Genomic DNA, 21,511 nt, shown 5'->3' on the forward strand with positions numbered 1-21,511 from the left:
ATGTCTTTGGCTGACTTTGTCCAATTAGTTCGACACTAATTATATATATATATATATATATATATATATTATATATAAATATATATATGTATCGAATTAATTCACACACGAAACTTGTGCAGCATCCAGGTTTTGTCCAAAGAAGGATGAGCTGTTCAAACACCTTTAATTTCTGCGAAAATTGTTTATACCGATACCGTGGATTTTAGATCGAATCCCTACCTAACCGGATTCCAGATTTGCGCGTTTGACTAAGGCCCGTTTAGTTTCTAAATTTTTTTTTCAAAAACATCACATCAAATTTTTAGACACCTAAATAAAGCATTAAACATAGATGAATTGAAAAACTAATTGCATAGTTACAGAAGAAATATTAAGACGAATCTTTTGAGCTAATTAGTCTATAATTAGCCATAAGTGCTATAGTAATCAACATGTGCTAATGACTGATTAATTAAGCTCAAAAGATTCGTCTCGCGGTTTCTAGGCTAGCCGTGAAATTTGTTTTTTCATTCGTGTCCAAAAACCCCTTCCAACATTCGGTCAAATATTTGATGTGATATTTTTTCCAAATATTTTGTTAATGTAAACACCACCTAACAGACCGAACTTTTCACCGTTGGTTTTAATTACCAACTAGTGGCCGGATATTGAAGATAATTTATCCGCTGCACTGCAATAGTTGCATGCTGTGATGGCACTGCTTGAAAGTAGAAATAAGAATCCCTGACGAATCTTCTTCGATGGGTGCATGAGCTGGTCACTGTCTCAGATGAACTTATTTACTACCTCGGTTCCGAAATTTGATCATTTTTTTAGTTTTTTGATACAATATTTTGACTCTTCATCTTATTTACAATTTTTTTACGATTAATATTTTTATTCTTATTAGACGATAAAACATAAATAGTACTTTACGTGTGACTAATTTTTTAAAGTTTTTTATAAATTTTTCAAATAAGACGAATGGTTAAACGTTGGAAATGAAAAAATAAAAAATAAAGTTATTATGGGACGGATGTGGTATATATTATGGGCTTAAAAAATGCCTGTTCAAGATGAGGGGTACTAGCCATAGCGATCGTACGAGCTTCTCCAGTTTTATATTATAAGAATTTTTTGAATTTGTTTAGATTAATTCATGCATCAATGTATATGCTAGTTTTATACGTGTGTCTAGATTCATTAGCATATATATGAATCTAGGCAACGTCAAAAAATCTTACAATATAAAATAAAGCGAATAATTATTACCATGGTTAGGTCTTCACCCTTTGCAGGTAGGATTTTCTCATAGGTCATTTCATAAGTGAAACACTCATCTCTAATGAGCCGTCGAGATGATACTATGCATCCATCACAGATACCGTGTGATGTTGTGGAACACAAGAAATTGCCAGCGGAATGAGCACATGGAGAGGGACACAACTATGGATGAAGGTGGTCACTGCTGGCCGTCGTTTTAGACATTTTTCGACTGGGCCAATTGAAAACGGTAATTCACAAAAAGAGCAAGCAAAAAATGGTAAAAAAAAATGAAATGGCTTGAGAAATAGTTTCGCTATTTAACTACCATTTTGTCAGTAAACCATATTGTTATGGTAACTATACCGTTTACAATCTGGTAAACTATTGTACAAAACATTGTACAAGTAAACCCTAGTACACACATATTGTAATATATTACTTATGTAATAAAATGTAAATTAAGTTAATATTGTACAAACATGCTTTATGTGTGTATATGTGTGTTCAACTCTTTGTTCGATGTAATTAATGTTTGGAGGTGTTTTGGGTTTGTTTCCATCAACACATGGATTATAAGTCAACTAATAATTTCTAAAAGTTATTAAATAAACAAAGAGTAATAATTTCGACTAATCATCTTCGGGTCCATACCAATTTTCTAACTGAACTAGATCTTGCTCTGCCATTCTAAAGACCAATTTACCATCCTTTTCCATTAGGAAGTACCATTGGTAACATTATAACATTATTTAAGATAACTACAATTAAATTAAGTCTAATTAGATCACACCATTAAAAATATGCATGTTTCAAAATATACCATTACTATTTATATATTTATTATAACACTGCTATTACAATTTGACATCTATTCGAAATATGCCGCTACTCACCCCTTCAATGTGTTTATCAGAATTTTCGGACTAAATTGCCCTTCTCTTCTTCCTCTCTCGCCCTTCCTCTCCGTATCCTCCTTCCATTTTACTATGAAGCAGCCATTACTGGAAATGCTACCATGGTTGAGCTCGCCGCCGGACGCATCACCACGCTTGACCTTTGCCGCCAGTCGTGGCACTTAGCTTGGGCTTGCCACAGGGTGAGGGCTAAGTATGTTGAGGGGTAATGGTAACGACTTTTTTTTGTCCAATACATGCAAAACATGTATGTGAGTGGCATCATTAAACATACAAACAAGAAAGTTGCACCGTTACAAGTACATGAATACTAATGGTATATTTTAAAACATATATATTTTTAATGGTGTGAATTCAATTAACCCGTTTTTTAAATAGAAACCCTAGTCGGCAAAATTAGAACTAGTGTTGAAAGTGCAACAAAATCCACTTAAGGATACCATAGAAATAATTTATTCATATATTTGTTTCTAGAATTTTAGTAATTAATTTTGAACCCTTAGAAGTTGATGACAGTTTCATTTAAGACCTATTTCATATTTTTTTACCATAACTAGCAAAATGCCTGTACGTTGCAACGGGCTTAAACAAAACTTAAAAAATTTAAAAATTCTCGATTGGCCAATTCTTGTTTTAATATTATAGATAGTCGCAAGGTCCCTTTGTGATTTTTTATTCGAGTTTGAAATTTTCCAACACAGAAAAGAGACAATTCCAGATATAGGGATGAAAACAAACGGAAACGGTACTATTATTTTATTCTATGAATTCAACTTAGGATGTGAAATATGTAATTATTTTATAATTTATCTTAAGTTAGTTACATATTATTATTTATTATCCATGCTAACATAATTCATATGTATATATGGAAGTTGTTGTGGTTAGTTTTAGTTAAATGCGCGATGTAAACTCTTAAGATATGAATTCATATGTATTTTCTCGGGACATTAGTGCGCTGATACTGACTGGCAGCCACCTCCTCCTCGCGGATGCGTCTGGCGGCCCACTTGGGTGAGGCCGCTCCAACGGCCCACTCGGCGACGTGGACGGCCTGGCGCGGCTGTTGCATGTGAACGGGCCCATTCGGCCCACTGGTGGAACGAACGAAGTTCCTAACCGAATCATTACTCGTTTGTATGATAACTATAAAAGTACCCGTGCATTGTAGTGGGTCAACTTAATTTTCATTTTTTAATTAAATTAAATTATGCTTACGTCAGGAATAGTAAATTATGGTCTTTGATTTGAGAATCGTAAGTTGCATTAAGAAGATTATAATTGAGAATAATAAATTATGCTTAACTTTATAAACTAATTAAAATAAGATAGGTAATATTTTAACAAATGAAAAAAGATAGAGGCCCCGTTATCCCATTTTTAATCAAGTACTCTAAGGGCGCGTTCGTCGGAGGGTCAAGGAACTCTAGTTTTCACCTCTTTTTCCGTACGCACGATTATCATACTGCTAATTTTCAAACTGTTAAATGATATATTTTTTACTAAAAAGTTTTATAAGAAAGTTGTCTAAAAAGTCATATCATTTCATTTTTCAAATTTAAAATAGAAAATACTTAATTAATCATATGCTAATAATGTTTCTCGTTTTGCGTGCGCTAACCAACTCCATCCGAACATGCTGTTGCGAAGTCATGTTCCCTTTGATTAATAAAATTATATATAACTATACCCAACCCCTACGGGAGTGCAATTAAAAAAACGCAGCGACATTTTACGTCACGTGATAGATGGCCACGAGAAACTTGAAAAGGAATACATACTATGTTCAAACTTGAGAATGTACCAACAAAAAATCTGTAAATTCCTATTATGTTTTGTAAACATAAGAATGCATGAATAGAAATAATCAAATTTTTTGCTAATTAAAAATAAATTTGAGAATGTAGAAATTGAAAAAACATAAAAAGAGAAATTTAATACCATAGCAATAGAAAAGATTTGAGATTGTGTATAAAAATACAAAAAGAATATTCAGAATGTGTAGGAAAACAGAAAACTACTGTGTGTCCAGAAAAACACAAAAAGCTAAATTTCAGTTTGGGTAGAAAATCACACAAAAATTGAGAATCTGTAGAAAAAATACAAAAAAGTTTCTACATAAATTATTCTATGCATAGAAACACAAAAAGTTATGATTATGTAAAAAGAACAAAAATGAAATTAAAAACACACAAAAATGAGAAAGTGTACAAAATTAAAAAAAAAGTTGTTAGAAATGACGATAATGAGAATGAATGTGTAAAAAAAATACAAAATTTTCTTAATAAAAACAGAATATGTAAAGAAATACTTTTTTTTGTGTAGATTATAAATAGTCTCGAACTCAGGACCTCTAGTTTGATAGCACGTGAAGATCTAATAGGCCTGCTCGGGTTAGTTTCACAACCCAACGTTAGGGCTTGTTTAGTTGCAAAAATTTTTTATAAAAACATCACATCAAAACTTTAAGCACACATTTGAAGTATTAAACGTAGTCTAATTACAAAACAAATTTCAGATTTCGCCTGGAAACCGCGAGACAAATCTTTTGAGTCTAATTAATCCGTCATTAGCACATGTTGGTTACTGTAGCACTTATGGCTAATCACGTCCTAATTAGGCTCAAAAGATTCGTCTCACTGTTTCCTTCATAACTGTGTAATTAGTTTTAATGTTTATATATATATTTAATACTTTATTTAGATGTCCAAAAATTTAATGTAATGTTTTTAGGAAAAATTTTTGAGAACAAAATATAGCCTTAGTTAACTTTTATACGGATTCGGACCGCCCTGCAAAACAAAAGGGTTCCTAGAAGCAGAAAGATGGGTCCGTTTCAAATTTCAGCGGCAGTAACGTGAGGTGCGTAAGCGCGCGCCATGACAGACGGATGTGTTCATCGCTTTTATATAAAAAGTATAGATATATAAAGTATAGATATAGATATGGATTAGAATATTGTCTTAGTCAAGTTAAATCTACCAAGGTCACTCTTAATATGCTAATTAAACAGTACCTCCGTCGTATAATAACTTCATTTCTCGTTTTTCCATGTCCAACGTTTGATCATTCGTTTATTTGAAAATTTTGTACAAAACCTTAAGAAAATAAGTCACGCATAAATTACTATTTATGTTTTATCATCTAGTAAGAATAAAAATATTAATCGCAAAAAAGTTTCAAATAAGATGAAGAGTCAAAATATTGTATCAAAAAACTAAAAAATTATCTTATTTCGGGACGGGGTTAGTATGTTATAGATGTTTACTAGTTACCAAAAGGTTGTAGTGGATGATCCTTTTGAATTCGTATATTTACTGCTTTTTTATTAATTATATTGGCGATTGCTCTATTACAGTGCAGACCAATCTGCTCGTTACAAACAGTTTAAATCGGCCCATCGGCTGATCGACTCTTTAATTGAACTGAATTCTTTCAATCTTGCTTGTCACTTGAAGGGTCTAATTGATTGACATGTCCTGTCTGGAACCTCAAGTTTTAGGACATATTTTGCTTGCTTCAACAGAGTAAGAAAGAGAAGTTAACGAGTATGTCATGCTGGTGATGGAGCACTAAGAGTGTGATTCTATTGTGATCTAGGGTGCGTTGTTTTTTGCCAGATTATTCCTTGGTTTTCATGAGCTGCGAAGTTGATCAGTTCATATTTCTATAGTAAATTTTTAACTTCTTGGCAGCTAATCCTATTGTTTATAGTATAACATGGCTATCACCCAAAATAGATAATGTTTCATTCATCATTCGTTAGAATGCAGCCCCTAGTCACCCAGTGTGTTAGACGGTGCTGGGATGTGGTTGGTGTGGAGTGATACGATGACGAGCCGAATATCAAACGATCGAACCGGTAAAAATCATGGGCCCTGGGCTGTGGTTGGTTAAGAAATTAATCGCTGGTGTGGCTTGGGCTGCGGTTGGAAAGGGGCAACATTAGGACGGGACAGAGGATACGTACTATACGGCTACCATACATAGGAGCCGGAGAAGCACGTACAACTCTATACGAACCAGGGTTTGCAATTTCGGTTTGAAAAATTTAAATATTTCAGCAAAGAAAAATTGAAAAATACTATCTCTCTCATAGTCTCCAAGCCCTATCCAAAGGGAGATGTCTCTACCCACACACATGCGATGGCGGTGGTGGGAGAGGAAGGCGGCGGCTGTGGCCAGGGGAGGGGAAGGCGGCGGTGGCGACTGTGGCAGGTCATAACTATAGGTTACCCCCCTCCTCTCGTCCTCTCCTTCCCTTTTCTCTATAATTTTCTATTTTTTGGATTTTTTTTCAGAAATTTTGACTAAATTTCAAATTTGAATTCAAAAACTTTTTTTTAGAAAAATCCAAAAAATAGGAAATTCTGAACTCCGGACATTCCACCCCGCCCGATTGAAATGTGCAAACCGAAACTGTAAACCCTGACACAAACTATACAACCCGACACCGAATGTGACCTTGTGACCACAAATGAAGTCACTAGCAGAAACACTTCTTGATTTTATAAAAAACTAGTATATTTTATAAAACAAAACTTTCTGGTATTATCTTGATTTATATATGTGCTAATAAATATGGACATATATAAAAAAATATGTCTTACATAATAAATAAATTAAATTATACCTAAAATGTATTATATTATGAAGTAGAGAGAGCACTGGAGCAGGAAAGATAAAACTCAGGTTAAATTGGGAGCGTAATTTGTGTTCAAATTGTTAGAACAGGACGGCGAGGACGAAGGTCGTATGCATTGGGTCATAATATCATCAAGGACGGTAGTTAGACTAGGACGAAACACCATTTGTTTTGGTTTTTGGTATGTCCCAGGTCCGTTTAATCTGTGAATAGAAAATTTATGGATTTCATGTCGAATGTTTGATTAGATGTCGGAAGTGGTTTTTCACACGAATGAAAAAACAAATTTTATACCTCGTCTAGAAACCACGGGACGAATCTTTTGAGCCTAATTAATTCATCATTTGCACATGTGGTTAATATAGTACTTATGGCTAATCTGGACTAATTACGTCAAAAGATTCATCTCATGATTTCTCCTATAACCGTGCAATTAGTTTTTTTTATTTCATATGTATTTAATGTTTCATTTAAGTGTCCAAAAATTCTATGGGATGCTTTAGAAATTTTTTTTCTGGGAATTAAACTAGTCCTAGATTAGAATAGGACAGCCAGGACGAAGGTCGTATGCATTGGGTCATCAAGGACGGTAGTTAGACTAGGACGAAACACCATTTGTTTTGGTTTTTCGTACGTCCCAGGCCCGTTTAATTCGTGAAAGGAAAATTTTTGGTGTCATGTCGAATGTTTAATCAGATGTTAGAAGTGGTTCTTACACACGAATGAAAAAATAAATTTCATAGCTCGTCTGAAAACCGCGAGACGAATCTTTTGAACCTAATTAATCATGGACTAATTACGCTCAAAAGATTCGTCTTATAATTTCTCCTATAATTGTGTAATTAGTATTTTTATCTATATTTAATGTTTTATTTAAGTGTCAAAAATTCGATTTGATGTTTTAGAAATTTTTTTCTGAGAATTAAATTAGTACTAGATTAGAATGCCTAACCCCGCGGCCAGGCTCTCAGACGACTCTGTACCAATCACGCTCCGAGCCTCCTGACTGTATAATCAACTTCCTTGTCAGAAAATGATGGAGCAACTAGCTATATGTTCCTCTGCGGTGTCCTCCAGGGTTCCACATCCGCTAGAGTTTTAGCTGCAACTCCACCAGGTAGATTTGGTTTAATCTGTCATCTATTGTAGCCAGCTTAATTTCAATTCCATTTAAAAATAATCTCAACTATAAGTAACCACTAATTAACATTGCAAACAAAATACATTTTGCTTCTCAGTATGTTATTTTTTTAATTCTTTATATTTTAATAGATGACGTCATTTACTTTTGAGAAGAAGTTTGACCATTCACCTTATTAAAAAACTTATGTAATCATCATTTATTTTATTGTAATGAGATTTATTACTAAATATATTTTATTGTAACTTACATATTTGCATACTTGCACCATATTTTTAAATAACAAGAATGGTAAATGTGTCTAAAAAAATAACAATATCATCTATTACAATATAGATAAAATACAACTGGAGTACTACATAACTCTATATTTATTATATAAACAAATTAGTGAGCCTAATCAGCATGGTTCTGCTGAAACATTGCATATTGGTATAATATTACTATGAGGTGATCAACAATATATTACATAATGTGTGTATCCTATGCTAATTTTGAACAAAACAACATGTATCCTATGCTAATTTTGTTGCTCTGAACGCTAGCTGCTAGGGGTTAAATAAGTAATTTGACAAAGTTAGTTCGGACATATTGAGATGACTTCATCTAGCCGTAGAAAACTCTGGAGGGCAGAGATTATGCCAAATTCATCCGGTGGAGTTGCAGCCAACTCCAGGGGATCTGTACCCCTCACGGTTGCCGTTTGCCAATTAGGCTCCCTCTGTTTAATCAACTTGATTGTTGTTGTATTTTCTGCCCACTTGGAAAAGAAAATGACCTACGTTGTCCATCACCGCTGTGCTCTGCCTGTACACCGCATATTTTCAGCACCGTACATACGTAGGGGGGAGTAGCCCAACACAGCCGGAAGCCCGTCTGTATCAAAAATTTGAGGTGCTAATATACATGAGTTTAGGATAAAGCACGCTAATAACATATCTATGTATATTGTTTTATAGCAAGTATCCAGCTTGTTCACAAGCATCCCTTCTGTTCACATTATATTTAACTCAGGTATATAATAGTTATTTGATAACCCCTTCCGTTCCGCCCTCAGCTCCCCATGACCCTACCCATGGAGAGCACCTATCCCCTCTTCATCTCAATCCACCCCATCCCCATGAATCTCTCCTTTCCATCTTCTTCCCCCAGTGATGTCTCCTTTTCTCTCTCCTTATTCCTCCATATATCTACATTTCCTTCCTTGCATAGGCTCTTCCTCCTTGAACTTCTCTTCTTTTCAAGAGAAAAAAACTAAAAAAGAAATAAAACAAAAAATTGCAAAACTAATATAATTTGAACTCAGAACCTTAGAGTAAATATCCATAAGACTAAACAATAGAATATATACCTCAAATGTGCTTAATTTATGTTGAAGCTTTAGCATTCATAATTTGAAATGGCTTTCTTTTCGTAGAAACATAACCTTCGATGTTTGATAGGTTGTAAATTCTCATTTGAATTTCTTAATGATCAATGGTCAGTAACATAAACTTTGATGAAGCACAAGATGACAAGAAGCAGCATCCATAGCAACAATTATGGAAGATGATTCTCAAATGGAGATTGAAGATGAATCTAAGGACCATGGAGGAAAGAAATGTTTAGACCTAGTGGAGCCCAAGGGAATGATGTTTCATAGTGCAGATGATGTTGCCTTCTAGGAAAGTCGATATAGTGCAGTACTCCCTTGCTTGCTCTAGGCATGTCAAGGCTCAATGACTGCTCCGGAAATAGTTTTTTTATAGGCGTTAGGCGGCAAAAACAATTTTTTACATGCATGCGAAAGTGAGAGCCGAAGGCAATACATCTTTACAGGCAGCGTATCCCATGCGCCACTTGCAAAGATAGTTTTCGCAGGCAACACGTGTCATTCATTGCCTGCAAAAGCGATAGTTTTCGCAGGCAGCACGTGTCATTCATTGCCTGCAAAAGTGGTGGATAAAGAACACCGCCGGTAAGAACAATTTCTCATGATTAAAAAAATCCAAATTTCAAAAAATTCAAAAGAAATGGCTGAATCCCCCATCCTAGCGTCGGCCGTCAGGTCGTTATCATCGTCGATGCCATCATCACCGTCTTCACTTCATCTACAGGATCCAGCCACCCAGTGGTCGACATGGCCAGATTTGGCCACGACGACCTCCACTAGACCCCGCGCAATTCGCCACCGTTATGATTTTCACTTTCGCTGGATCCGGCCTCCTAGGCTGTCCCATGACTAGAACTAGCCGTCGTCGCGCCTCCGCAGGATGCCACACCCATTGTTACCTTGGATGGATCTAGTAGCCGTCCTCAAAGGCGCCTCCATGAGTGTATCGAGCTACCACACGTCGCTTGTCATCGCCGCCTCTACAGGATCCCTATGCCAGTATCGTCGTCTGCCTTGCTGTCACGCGCCGCCGTTGTTGCCTCGCCGTCACGTGCCACTGGCGAGAGAGAGCGTGGAGAGGCATGCCGAGAGAGAGGATGAGATGGCGTGGAGTGGCTGTCCATCTTATCTCTTTCTCACGAGTGCAAGACATGTCACATTATGTCTCGTGTGTAAAAATGATTTTTACATGCAATCTAACAACTATAACTTTTTTTTATGCCATGGACTTAGATGAGGACTCTTTAGAGTTAAAAATATTTTTTTGGGTAGATGCAAGAAGTAGAGCTTCATATGAATCTTTGTCGGATGTCATCATTTTTGATATACCTTGTCTAAGGGGTGATTGTTTGGGTGTTTGATAAAAAACCAAACGACAATTTACAAATAAAAAATAATTTATGAATAAAACTTTTCTATATGTATATTCTTAGCGATCTAAATGCCAAGCCTGAAAAATAAAATTCGATGAAAAACCCCAAAATCAACTCAAAACTCAAAGTTGAAAATTTATACTTTAGTTTATAAGTATAAGCATAAGCTATCAACAAATATGATATACCTTTTGCCCTTTTGTTGGTGTAAATCATCAATGGGGATCATTTCTTTCTGGATATGCCGTACTATCAAAAAATATCATTGAAATTTTTGTACGGTTGTTAACATTGTTGTTGGCATGCAAGCCAAATAAACCATCAAAAACCATAATTACTGCTTATCGGTTCAAAGCTGTATAGAACGCCGTTCAAGAAGTTATTCCTCAAGCAGAAATCACATACTAGGCTGTGGGCCTTTCGCTTTTTTTTTTTTGACTGTATTCTAGACGTCCAAATTCTGTACGTGCTAGTTGTTTTCGTAACGTGTTCATACATATTTCTTGGTTTGTATAGTAGGGTTGGCATTAAAAAAAACAAACTAAAGTCCCACAATTACTTCTCGCAAGGACTCCGTTGATTAAGGCCACGTTTGCCGTGGCAACAAGTTAACTTATCTCTCTCGTTTTCTACGCGCACGCTTTCCGAACTAATAAATTATGCATTTTTTGCAAAAAAAATTCTATAGGAAAGTTATTTTAAAAAATCATATTAATCTATTTTATATTTTTTAATAATTAATAATTAATTAATCATGTACTAATCTATTACTACGTTTTCCATGCCACGTAAGTTAACTTATCCCTACCCTTGCCAAACGCAGCCTAAGCAATGACACCAACTGACCATGCAAATAAGTGTAAGTACATCAACCGAAAAGTTAGCTACTTAATTGAGCTATAAACAGATGTACGGGTTACTCAACTTATCCTCTAACATGCCCACGACCATGGGCGGATCAAGTGGGGTCTAAGGACCCTACTCAAATTTAATATTTAGTGTATTACTAATATGTAATTAAAGTTAAAAAGTGTTGAGCATACTGATTATCTTAATAAGGTGTCTCCACTCGATTTTTAGGCTAGGTCCGCCATTGCCTACGACATATGTCATGACTGCCTGGCCAATCTAGTCGAATCGTACCGGCGCCATGGCATCAGAGAAGAAATCCTAGTACACGCACACCACCAGCAACAGCAAGCATGGCCACCACTACCACGTCCAACTCGTGCCCGCGTCGTGACAGTACTGTCACCTTCAGTTTCAGGCGCGACTCGCTCTTCTCTGCACGGGCACGCAGCAGCTAGCGTGCAGCAACGACGGACCTACGTACATAAGGTAGAAATATATATGCTTCAGGTCCGGAGAGTGATATGTAGCCCGCTTGCTTTCATATGGAAAACCATATAGGAATATACTACTAGAATAGTAATTTGATTTTTATTTCTGTTTCTGCATTCCTTAATTTGTAAATACAATGGTTCGACGGCCGTGTTTAGTCGACATGTTTCCACCAAGGCCGCAATTTTTCACCTACATTTCTGTTTATGCTTACATGCTAAAATTTAAATTTTTAATTTTAAATTTATAGTTGATTTTAAAGTTTTTTCACCGAAGTTTATTTTTCAGCACTGGCTTTTCGATCGCTAAGAATACGTATATAAAAGTTTTATTCACAAATTATTTTTCGTTGCAAATGTGTCGTTTTGTTTTTTCAATAAAAAAGCCAAATAATTAGTACTCCATCCGTTTTACAATGGAAGACTTCCTAGCCTTGACTAGATTTATATGAATGCTAATGCATCTAGACATATATATAAATTATATATGTTCATCAATTGAAGAATTTAGACAATGTTAGAAAGACTTACGATATGAAACAGAGATAGTATCCGATAAAAAATGGCGCTATCAAAATAGGTGCAATACATATATGTGATAAAGGGATCATATTAATAAGGAAAACTTGCAAATTGTGTAAATGAGATGTTTTGTATATATGTGTAGCAAATGAGATGTTTTGTAATTAATGCGTGAATTAATACGTTTGAGCTCTTGGACCAATAAATCTCTTTGGATATTTTAGATTATGTGTAAATAGTACGACTTCGCTATATCTACTTTACCACGGGCAGTTTTTATGAAATGTGTGCAATCTTGAACGATTCTGTAGCCTTAATTTATCGAAGCATCGATTTAGATGTTTTGTATATATATCTACCTATATTCAGTGGCAGATCTAACCAACGAGATTATGAGGTCTGAACTAGATAGAGTTTCACCCTCCTTCTATTGATCTTTGTCCTAAAATTTTAGGAGGGGTCTTCGTGGAGGCTCCAATGATTTAAACGGCCCATGTTGGATCCGCTCCTGACTACATTATTATTAGTATCTATGTAAATCTAAGGTTAAAAGGTTTTACATCATGTAATGAAAGTATTATTTTTTCTTAATACGTCACTCTCTATATGTTCAAGATTATCTAAATTAAATAAATATAGTACAGGCCACTTGATCATCAATTAATATAACAGTGCACCTAACATAGGTGGTGTTTGGGAAACATGGAGTACTTATTTTTAGTCCCTGTTACATCAGATGTTTGGATACTAATTTAAAGTATTAAGTATGGACTAATTACAGAACCAATTCCATAACATTGGACTAATTCGCGAGACGAATCTCTTTAGCCTAGTTAATCTATGATTAGCCTACGTGATACTACGGTAAACATTTGCTAATTATGGATTAATTAGGCTTAAAAAATTTGTTTCGCGGATTAGCTCTCATTTATGAAATTAGGCATTTTATTAGTTTATGTTTAATACTTCAAATTTATGTCCAAACATCCGCTGTGACATGGACTAAAAATTTTAGCTCGATCTAAGCGCCCCGATAACCTCAATGCTGCCAAAAGGTTATTTTGACGTGATGTAGTTTGCCCAACACGTACATCAGCAATAAAAGGGCAGAAATGTGAGTTAATTAGACTCTGCATGCATGGATTCTTAACGTTCCAAAATGCACATTTTCATCGGATTCTTGTGTTCACTTCTAGTCCTGCTGCTATGCTCTCATGTCTTCCAGCTGCTCACTGACGCTCGCCGCCGTCTTCCACCGGGCCCGATGCCACTCCCGGTCGTCGGCAACCTCCTCCACGTCGCCGGGAAGCTCCCACACCGCACCCTGGCGCGCGCTGCGGCGCAGCACGGCCCGCTGATGACGCTCCGCCTGGGCACCATGCTCGCCGTCGTGGCCTCCTCGCCGGCCATGGCGCGCGAGGTCCTGCAGCGGCACGGCGCGAGCATCACCGACAGGGGCAAGCCGGACACGTGGCGCACGGACGGGCACGAGGGCAACTCCCTCTTCCTCCTCCCGACACGGGACCACCGGTGGCGGGCGCTCCGCCGGCTCGGCGCCGAGCAGCTGTTCTCGCCGCGGCGGATCGAGGAGCAGCGCCCGCTGCGCCGGGACGCCGTGCGCGGCCTCCTCCGCCACGTCGCGGAGCAGCTGGCGGCGTCTGGGCCGTCCGGCGCGGCGGCGGTGGTCGACGTCGGGAGAGCGGCGTTCCTGCCCATGGCGAGCCTGCTGTGCCGGCAGCTGTTCTCGGCGGGCATCGACGCCGCGACGTCGCGCGAGCTCCGCGACGCCGCGCGGGAGTTCACGCTGCGTAGCCTGACCCCCAACGTCTCCGAGTTCTTCCCGCTGGTCGCCATGGCCGACCTGCAGGGCCTGCGGCGGAGGACGGCGAGGCAGATCACGTGGATATACCAGCTGATCGACGGCCATGTCGTACGGCGGCGGCGCAGCCGGGAGACGAATTGCCGTACTGCGCGCGAGGAGGACTTGCTCGACGTGATGCTGGACATGTCGGAGGAACAGCAGAATAACGACGACGAAAGCAGCCTCACCGTGAACCTCGGTGTGATACGAGCATTTATGGCCGTAAGTATTTTTTTTATCCTCAACAATTCGACAACGGGACTGTCTATCTTCGCCAATATTTTCGCTTATTCGCTTATGATTATGTTTATAATCTAATATTTAAATTTTTAACAAAAAATTAAAGTTGATTTTGAGATTCTTTTCATCCAAATTTATTTTTCCGTCTTTTAGATCGCTAAGAATTTATATATAAAACTTTTATTCATTTTCATTTAAAAATATGCTATTAATTTTTTTTTCATAAAACACCCCAAGAATCTTAAATTTGACGCAAAATCCATCAAAAATCATTAAAATATAATTTATTATAGTGTAATTATATTTTAGCTTAAGCATACTATATATAACTAGTACGTAATTCAGTGGTTATCATTAAAACTACTCTCTCCATTTTACGATAAGACTAAAGCTTTGTCTAGGTTTATATATGCTAATTAAGCTAAACATATATATAAATTATATATATTTATCGGTTGATAAATTTAAATAAGGTTAGAAAGTCTTATAATATGAAACAGAGATACTCACTCCATCCCTAAATGTTTAACGTCGTTGACTTTTTTATATACGTTTGACCATTTATCTTATTCAAAAAATTTTACAAAATATGTAAAGCTATATATATGCATAAAAGTATACTTAACAATAAATAAAATAATATAAAAATAATTAATAATTATATAAATTTTTTAAATAAGATAAATGATCAAACGCATATAAAAAAGATACTACCTCCTATAACATCTTTAGGTGTGAAGAAGAGGATATGAGACCACGGGGCTCGAGTAACAATGTCGCCCGTAGGTCTGTGGCTGTGCATACTCTTTTTTCTCCGAAACACGAGTTGCACGAATATACAAGCAAATATGAGGGTCCAACTTTTGACAAGTTTGATCAAGAATTTCTTTGTGGCACGAATCACGAAGCAAATATGAGGTCCAAAATTAATCAAGTTTTGTCAAGAAATATTTAGGGAAATATACTAATTCAGTTTGACAAAAACCCGTTTCAGGAATCTGGATGCAAATACGTTGGTCCAAAATTCGACAAATTTGATCAATAATTTATGTTCAAGGAAATATAGTAATTCCATTCTCTAAATTTGTGCCGTCTGATGAATCACAAAGCCTTTGGGTGCTCGTTAATTTTCCAATCTGTTTTACGATATGCGACTTCTGTAAAAAGAAAAAAGAACTTTTATGTAAGTTAATTTATGTAAGTTTCTTAGAGATATGTTCCCAAACAACTTTTCAACCTTACACTAATTAATTTATGTTAGGGAAATAGACGTATAACCAATAAGTAGATTTAACATGGAAACCCTTATGGGAAAAACCATGGGCGTCAACCGGCAATATATATCCACTAAGAGGTGATGATTACAATAGCAGGGGAATACACCGGGCAGTCGCACCCTTCTCGTGCAGCTTACAAGAGATATATATAAGGGGAAATCAAAAAGTCCTAATAGGAAAAGGTTACAAGAAACCTAGTAGGAAACTAGTAATATAATCCAAATACATTACAGATAATAATTCGGATCATATCTCTAACAATCTCCACCTTGAGACGAATTCCCTTGTAGCATAAAAATTGAAATCACCAGAAACCTCATATAGATAAAATCACCTTGCGGCAAATAGTCTTTTGGACTATAATAAGCACGAACCAAACTTGAGGACAACGAGAATCTCGCTTGTTTTGAACAGGAGTAGTGAGTCATACTTCAAAGTTGCAATGGGAATAAAACCCTAAACCTGTTGGTATAAATTGGTAGAATCCAACAGAGATGCGAACCAAAACGAAGTACTTGAATCTCCTGATAAACCTCATGAAAAATTGGTCATGTGCTCATAGCAGTTCATCTAAAATCACGTAATCAAAACAAGAGCATTGAATAATACTTCAAAACTCGCCATAGGATCAAATCCTAAAGTTGTTGGTATAAATTAGGGGAACACAATAGAACAGCGAAACGAAGTATTGAAATCTCTTGGGAAATTTGATCAAAGTGATAAACAGAACCAAAATCTCCTCGGTGAATTGTTTTTCCCTTCCAAACACCAGCTTGTACAAGAAAACTCTCATAAGAACCTGCCATATGCTGAAACTGATCTTGCCATCAAACTTCTCAATGTCTAATTTAGTGAAAGACTTCGAGAAAAATTACAGATCAAAAAATATTATAGATTCCAAATGAAAAGAAAAGTTCCTTGGTACGAAGGCTGAGGTGCACGTAGAAAATTCCGCCAAAAAAGAACCTTCTGACACTTCAGGACGATACAACTGCTTTGCTGTTTGCTGCTGTACTGCTTTGAGTGCACGACAGGTATTGGATGGAACAGCCAACGCCGACCGTAGATACATGACGAAGAACGCTGCCACCGGTAGATCGGATCTTAGCTCTGATACCACTTGTTAGGGAAATTGGCCAGATAACCGAGAAAGCAGATTTAACGTGGAAACCCTTGCGGAAAAAAACCACGGACGCCAACCGACAATAACCACTATGAGATGATGATTACAATAGCAGGGGAATACACCGGTTCGTCTTAAGGTGGAGATTGTTAGAGATATGATCCGAATTATTATCTGTAATGTATTTGGATTATATTACTAGTTTCCTACTAGGTTTTTTGTAACCGTTTCCTACTTGGAGTAGGAGTAGGATTAGTTTCCTAATAGGATTCTGTCAACCTTTTCCTATTAGGACTCCTTAATTTCCCCTTATATATATCTCTTGTAAGCTGCACGGGAAGGGTGCGACGGCCCGGTGTATTCCCCTGCTATTGTAATCATCACCTCATAGTGGTTATTGCCGGTTGACGCCCGTGGTTTTTTCCCGCAAGGGTTTTCACGTTAAATCTGCTTTCTCGGTTATCTGGCTAATTTCCCTAACAATTTATTCATTGTTATCCGAAAATCAGATGTTTCATTGTCCGATGAGAGAAGGAAATATCAAGAAAGAAATGTATTTAATTTCTTACCACACCTAAGTTTTATAAAGAGATAAAATTTGCAACTCTGGAATAATAGGTCATTACTAGAAGACAGCAAAAATCATTGCTCTTCTACAGGAGAGGCTTAGTTGTTCTTTATGCTATTTTACATTAGACTCGTAGTCAGTATATTCACTAAAACAGAATGGGTGGACGGGTCATTGGTTTAATTATCTCCAACAAACTACATTTTTATCGATCAACTCAAGTCTATAGTCATCCGCCTATATGTTTGTCTATGTGTGTTTTTAGTACGAATTTGGTGAGATTTACATAATTTAGACCAAAACCTCCCCCAGTATCTTTAAATACTTTTTAGCTGTAGGACGTGGTAGAATTGTGCAGCCCAATAGTTTGTTAGAGCAAGTGTTAGAACATCTCCAAGAGATGTCTAAAATTGATTCATAAAATCAAAATTTGGGAATTGAGTTAGAAAATATATCTCCAACACATTACCAAACACATTATTAATATTTACACATGCATAAATTAACTCTCTTGTATAATAAATTTAGGACAAAAATATGTGTTTCTAATACAACATATTTTAGTTTTAGATTTCTGTTGAAAGAGCGTATAATTTTTATGCCCAATATTTTTTAGATGAACCTAATACAAGCTTTTGGAAAATAAAATATTAGCATTCTGGATACAGAATTATCAACCGTTGGCTAGATACATATAGCACATTATCTAAAGTTACTCATATAGTCCTATGATATATAATAGTTAGCTATTGATACAATAAACATGAGCCCTATTTTATTTATATTTTTTAAATCGTGTCATTCTTTTCATACATATTGGCCTATGATTAGCTTGATATCCTGTAGCTCGTGTGGCTGGCTACTACTCAATTTATCTCTTCCCTCACTTGTTTCCTTCGTCTAGACATCAAATTCTACTTAGCACGTTTATAGTTAGCATATCGCTATTGTTATAGCTGTTATCATGCGAGAGTTACTTTTACATATACTTTAAGATTCATACATTAAATACAAAAGCGAGAAAAGTCATAAGAAAAAAATAAAATTAGTCTTATAACTAATCTATTATACATGCTAACTCTAATAGTTAGCAGTGAGCTGTACTACTAAAATTGTTCTTACAAGTGCATCTCCAGTTAAATAGGAAAGTGAGAGTTGCATAGGTCACATTTATCTCCAATGTAAATAATGTAATTATTTACATTGTTTAACCAATCTCAGGATTTACTTATGGCCGGCAGTGAAACAAGCTCAGCAGTAATCGAGTGGGCAATGGCCGAGCTACTACAGAATCCTCAAACCATGACAAAATTGCAAGAAGAACTCAAAAGGGTCATCGGCTCAAAGACACACATAGACGAAGAGGACATCGACCAACTTCCCTATCTCCAAGCAGTTGTCAAGGAGACGCACCGGCTTCACCCGGCCATACCACTGCTCCTCTACAAAGCAGCTGTCCCTGTAGAGATACAGGGCTACACAATCCCTGAAGAAACCGCAGTAATAGTGAATGTGTGGGCAATTCACAACGATCCAGAGATATGGACGGAGCCAGAAAAGTTCATGCCAGAGAGATTCGTACAGAAGGAGATCAGTTTGTCATCGGGTAGCACCAACATGGAGCTTATTCCGTTCAGCGCTGGAAGGTGGTTCTGCCTTGGATATCCCCTAGCAAATCGAATGCTTCATGTTATACTTGCCTCACTGGTTCATCAGTTTGAATGGACATTGCCTGAAGAGGTGGTGAAGAAGAACAATGGTGTGGACATGGCAGAAATGTTTGGGATAACACTGTCTATGGCAACACCCCTACATGCTGTAGCCAAGAATACTATGTAATTTTTGATTAAAAAAGAATACTATGTAATTTGTGTAATGTGTATATGTTATGTGCTGCATGTAATATATATTACGTGGATGACATATGCCAACTACGTAATATTCTCCAATAAAAAATATTATTATAATTGTTACCTTTACAACTACGTACTAAAGATCAAAAACTAATTAGGTTAACACTCTGTCGTAGTTCACATTTTGTAACACAAAATTGTAACACGTAAAAGAATGCTAGCAAGATGGTTCTCAATATGTACATATCTTCAAGCCAGAATAAACACTCCAGAGAAAAAAAATGCAATGGTGCAACCCAAGAATAAATGATTTGTCGATAACCTCCCCAAATTTCTACGCTTTACCTGAGTTGCAGACTGGACTCTATCTCTAGTAGCAAGCTGAAGCCACAGAGAATATTTTAAGTTGCATCTTTGTAAGTTTAACTCCACTAAATCTTAGCATTCTATACATTGAATGAGATGTGAAGCAAACACACCGAGTATTCTGATTTTGTTATTGGTCATGTTGACCAGTTTGGGCGAACCGGCCAGTCGAGTGTGTGTGTTCCTCTAGCTTGTTCTCTCCACCACACATGTCTCAAATAGCTAGGACACCACCCCCTTATAAGGAGTTCTCCCTCTTGTAAAATAAGCAAGTTGGTATTAAACTTGCTCACATGTCATCCTATGAGATGGGCTTTAGAGATTTTCTAATGAATTAATCTTCATATGGGTCAAGGCCCATATATTAATTTAGCACTTAACTGATCATGACACTTAGATTAGTAGAGTTAATTAACCTAGTCTGCTCTTCCTAGCTCTAAATTTTGAATGATCACAAGATTGTGCTATAGATTATAGTGGTCATTCGAGAGGAAGTCTATTGGATCAAGGGATGCAATGAATTTCGATAGGTTTGGCATTTTCGATGAATAGTAAACCCTAGGTTTAAATTAACGTTACATCAATGGGGTCTTGTATAGCGACGAATCCAACACTATTGAATTCAAAATCATTCCAGGAGTCTAAAATAGGTAATAGAGGTCGAACCTTAGGTCAACTAGTCAGCCAATTAGTTGAACTAGAGAAAAGGGGAATTTTTGGATTTATTCTTTTCTTGGAAAAAGGAAAAAAAAAACTATCAGTTTTGTTCCTTCTCTTTATCTGGCTTCTAGGTCAGGTATGGCCCGATGTCGGTTGAACAGTGCCGATGGCGAGGGAGGTGGAGGAGCGACGAGGGGACGACTGTTCCAGGACCATGGAGCGAGGGGGAGGGGGTTCCATTCCTCTCGGTCACAGTGGCGATGGAAGAGTTGGCGGTGGCAGCCATTCCAGGACGATGGCAGGGGCCATGCAGATGGCGGTGGGGGCATCTTCCGGTGAGGGTGGTGGCTGGGGAGGCTCTAGGGCAGCAAGGCGAAACCGGACGTGGTCTCCGCTGGGGCCGAGGTGGTAGGGAACCGTAGCGCGGCAAGCTCTTTCAAGTAAAACTCGGGTTATCCTTGTCATATACGGACTGGATAGTAGACTGGACTTCTTAGTAAATTTTCTTCTCCGATGTACCTTTCCATCTTATCCGTACTCGTATCCATAATTGACGTCTGCCTTTGTGTACAATATTAGGTATATAGAGTTCTCGGTGTCTATCTACGTGATCCTAGTGTATGCCATGGCCACTCTAACAATCCAGTTTGCAACATTTAAATCTATGCCTAGGTTGTTAAGGAACAAGGGTTGAATCAAACCAACGGATCAGCAATAATAAAAATGTAAATAGTTGGACAATAACAAATCTAACAAGATTATTCAAAATCAAAACACATGCCAAATAATCGATCGATCCTCAGATATACTTAATGCAGATAATAACTAAATGATTCACTACTAGGTTGCGAGCATGATCATTTTATGATGGATTCATAGCTTGCCATGCAAAAGAAGGCCTTCCAACACTTAAGCGAAGGCTTCTAGATCCACGTCAGCTCTTGCGGGTTTGATGATCACTTTTTCAGCATGGTCTAGCATACACACATGCAATTATAATTAAACCTA

At 37.1% G+C, this 21,511-nt stretch overlaps 1 protein-coding gene across 1 annotated transcript; it reads left to right on the forward strand.

The window, feature by feature from the left end:
• The first annotated feature begins 13,700 nt into the window (after positions 1 to 13,700).
• Positions 13,701 to 19,592, forward strand: LOC102700617 (cytochrome P450 76C2-like). The gene is made up of 2 exons (XM_040523456.1): positions 13,701 to 14,638; positions 18,846 to 19,592. The coding sequence occupies exons 1-2, from the start codon at positions 13,715 to 13,717 to the stop codon at positions 19,461 to 19,463; spliced, it is 1,542 nt and encodes a 513-aa protein (XP_040379390.1). The 5' UTR covers positions 13,701 to 13,714; the 3' UTR covers positions 19,464 to 19,592.
• The last annotated feature ends 1,919 nt before the right edge of the window (positions 19,593 to 21,511 follow it).

The sequence above is a fragment of the Oryza brachyantha genome, chromosome 4 (assembly GCF_000231095.2).
Source record: "Oryza brachyantha chromosome 4, ObraRS2, whole genome shotgun sequence".
Taxonomy (NCBI): Eukaryota; Viridiplantae; Streptophyta; class Magnoliopsida; order Poales; family Poaceae; genus Oryza; species Oryza brachyantha.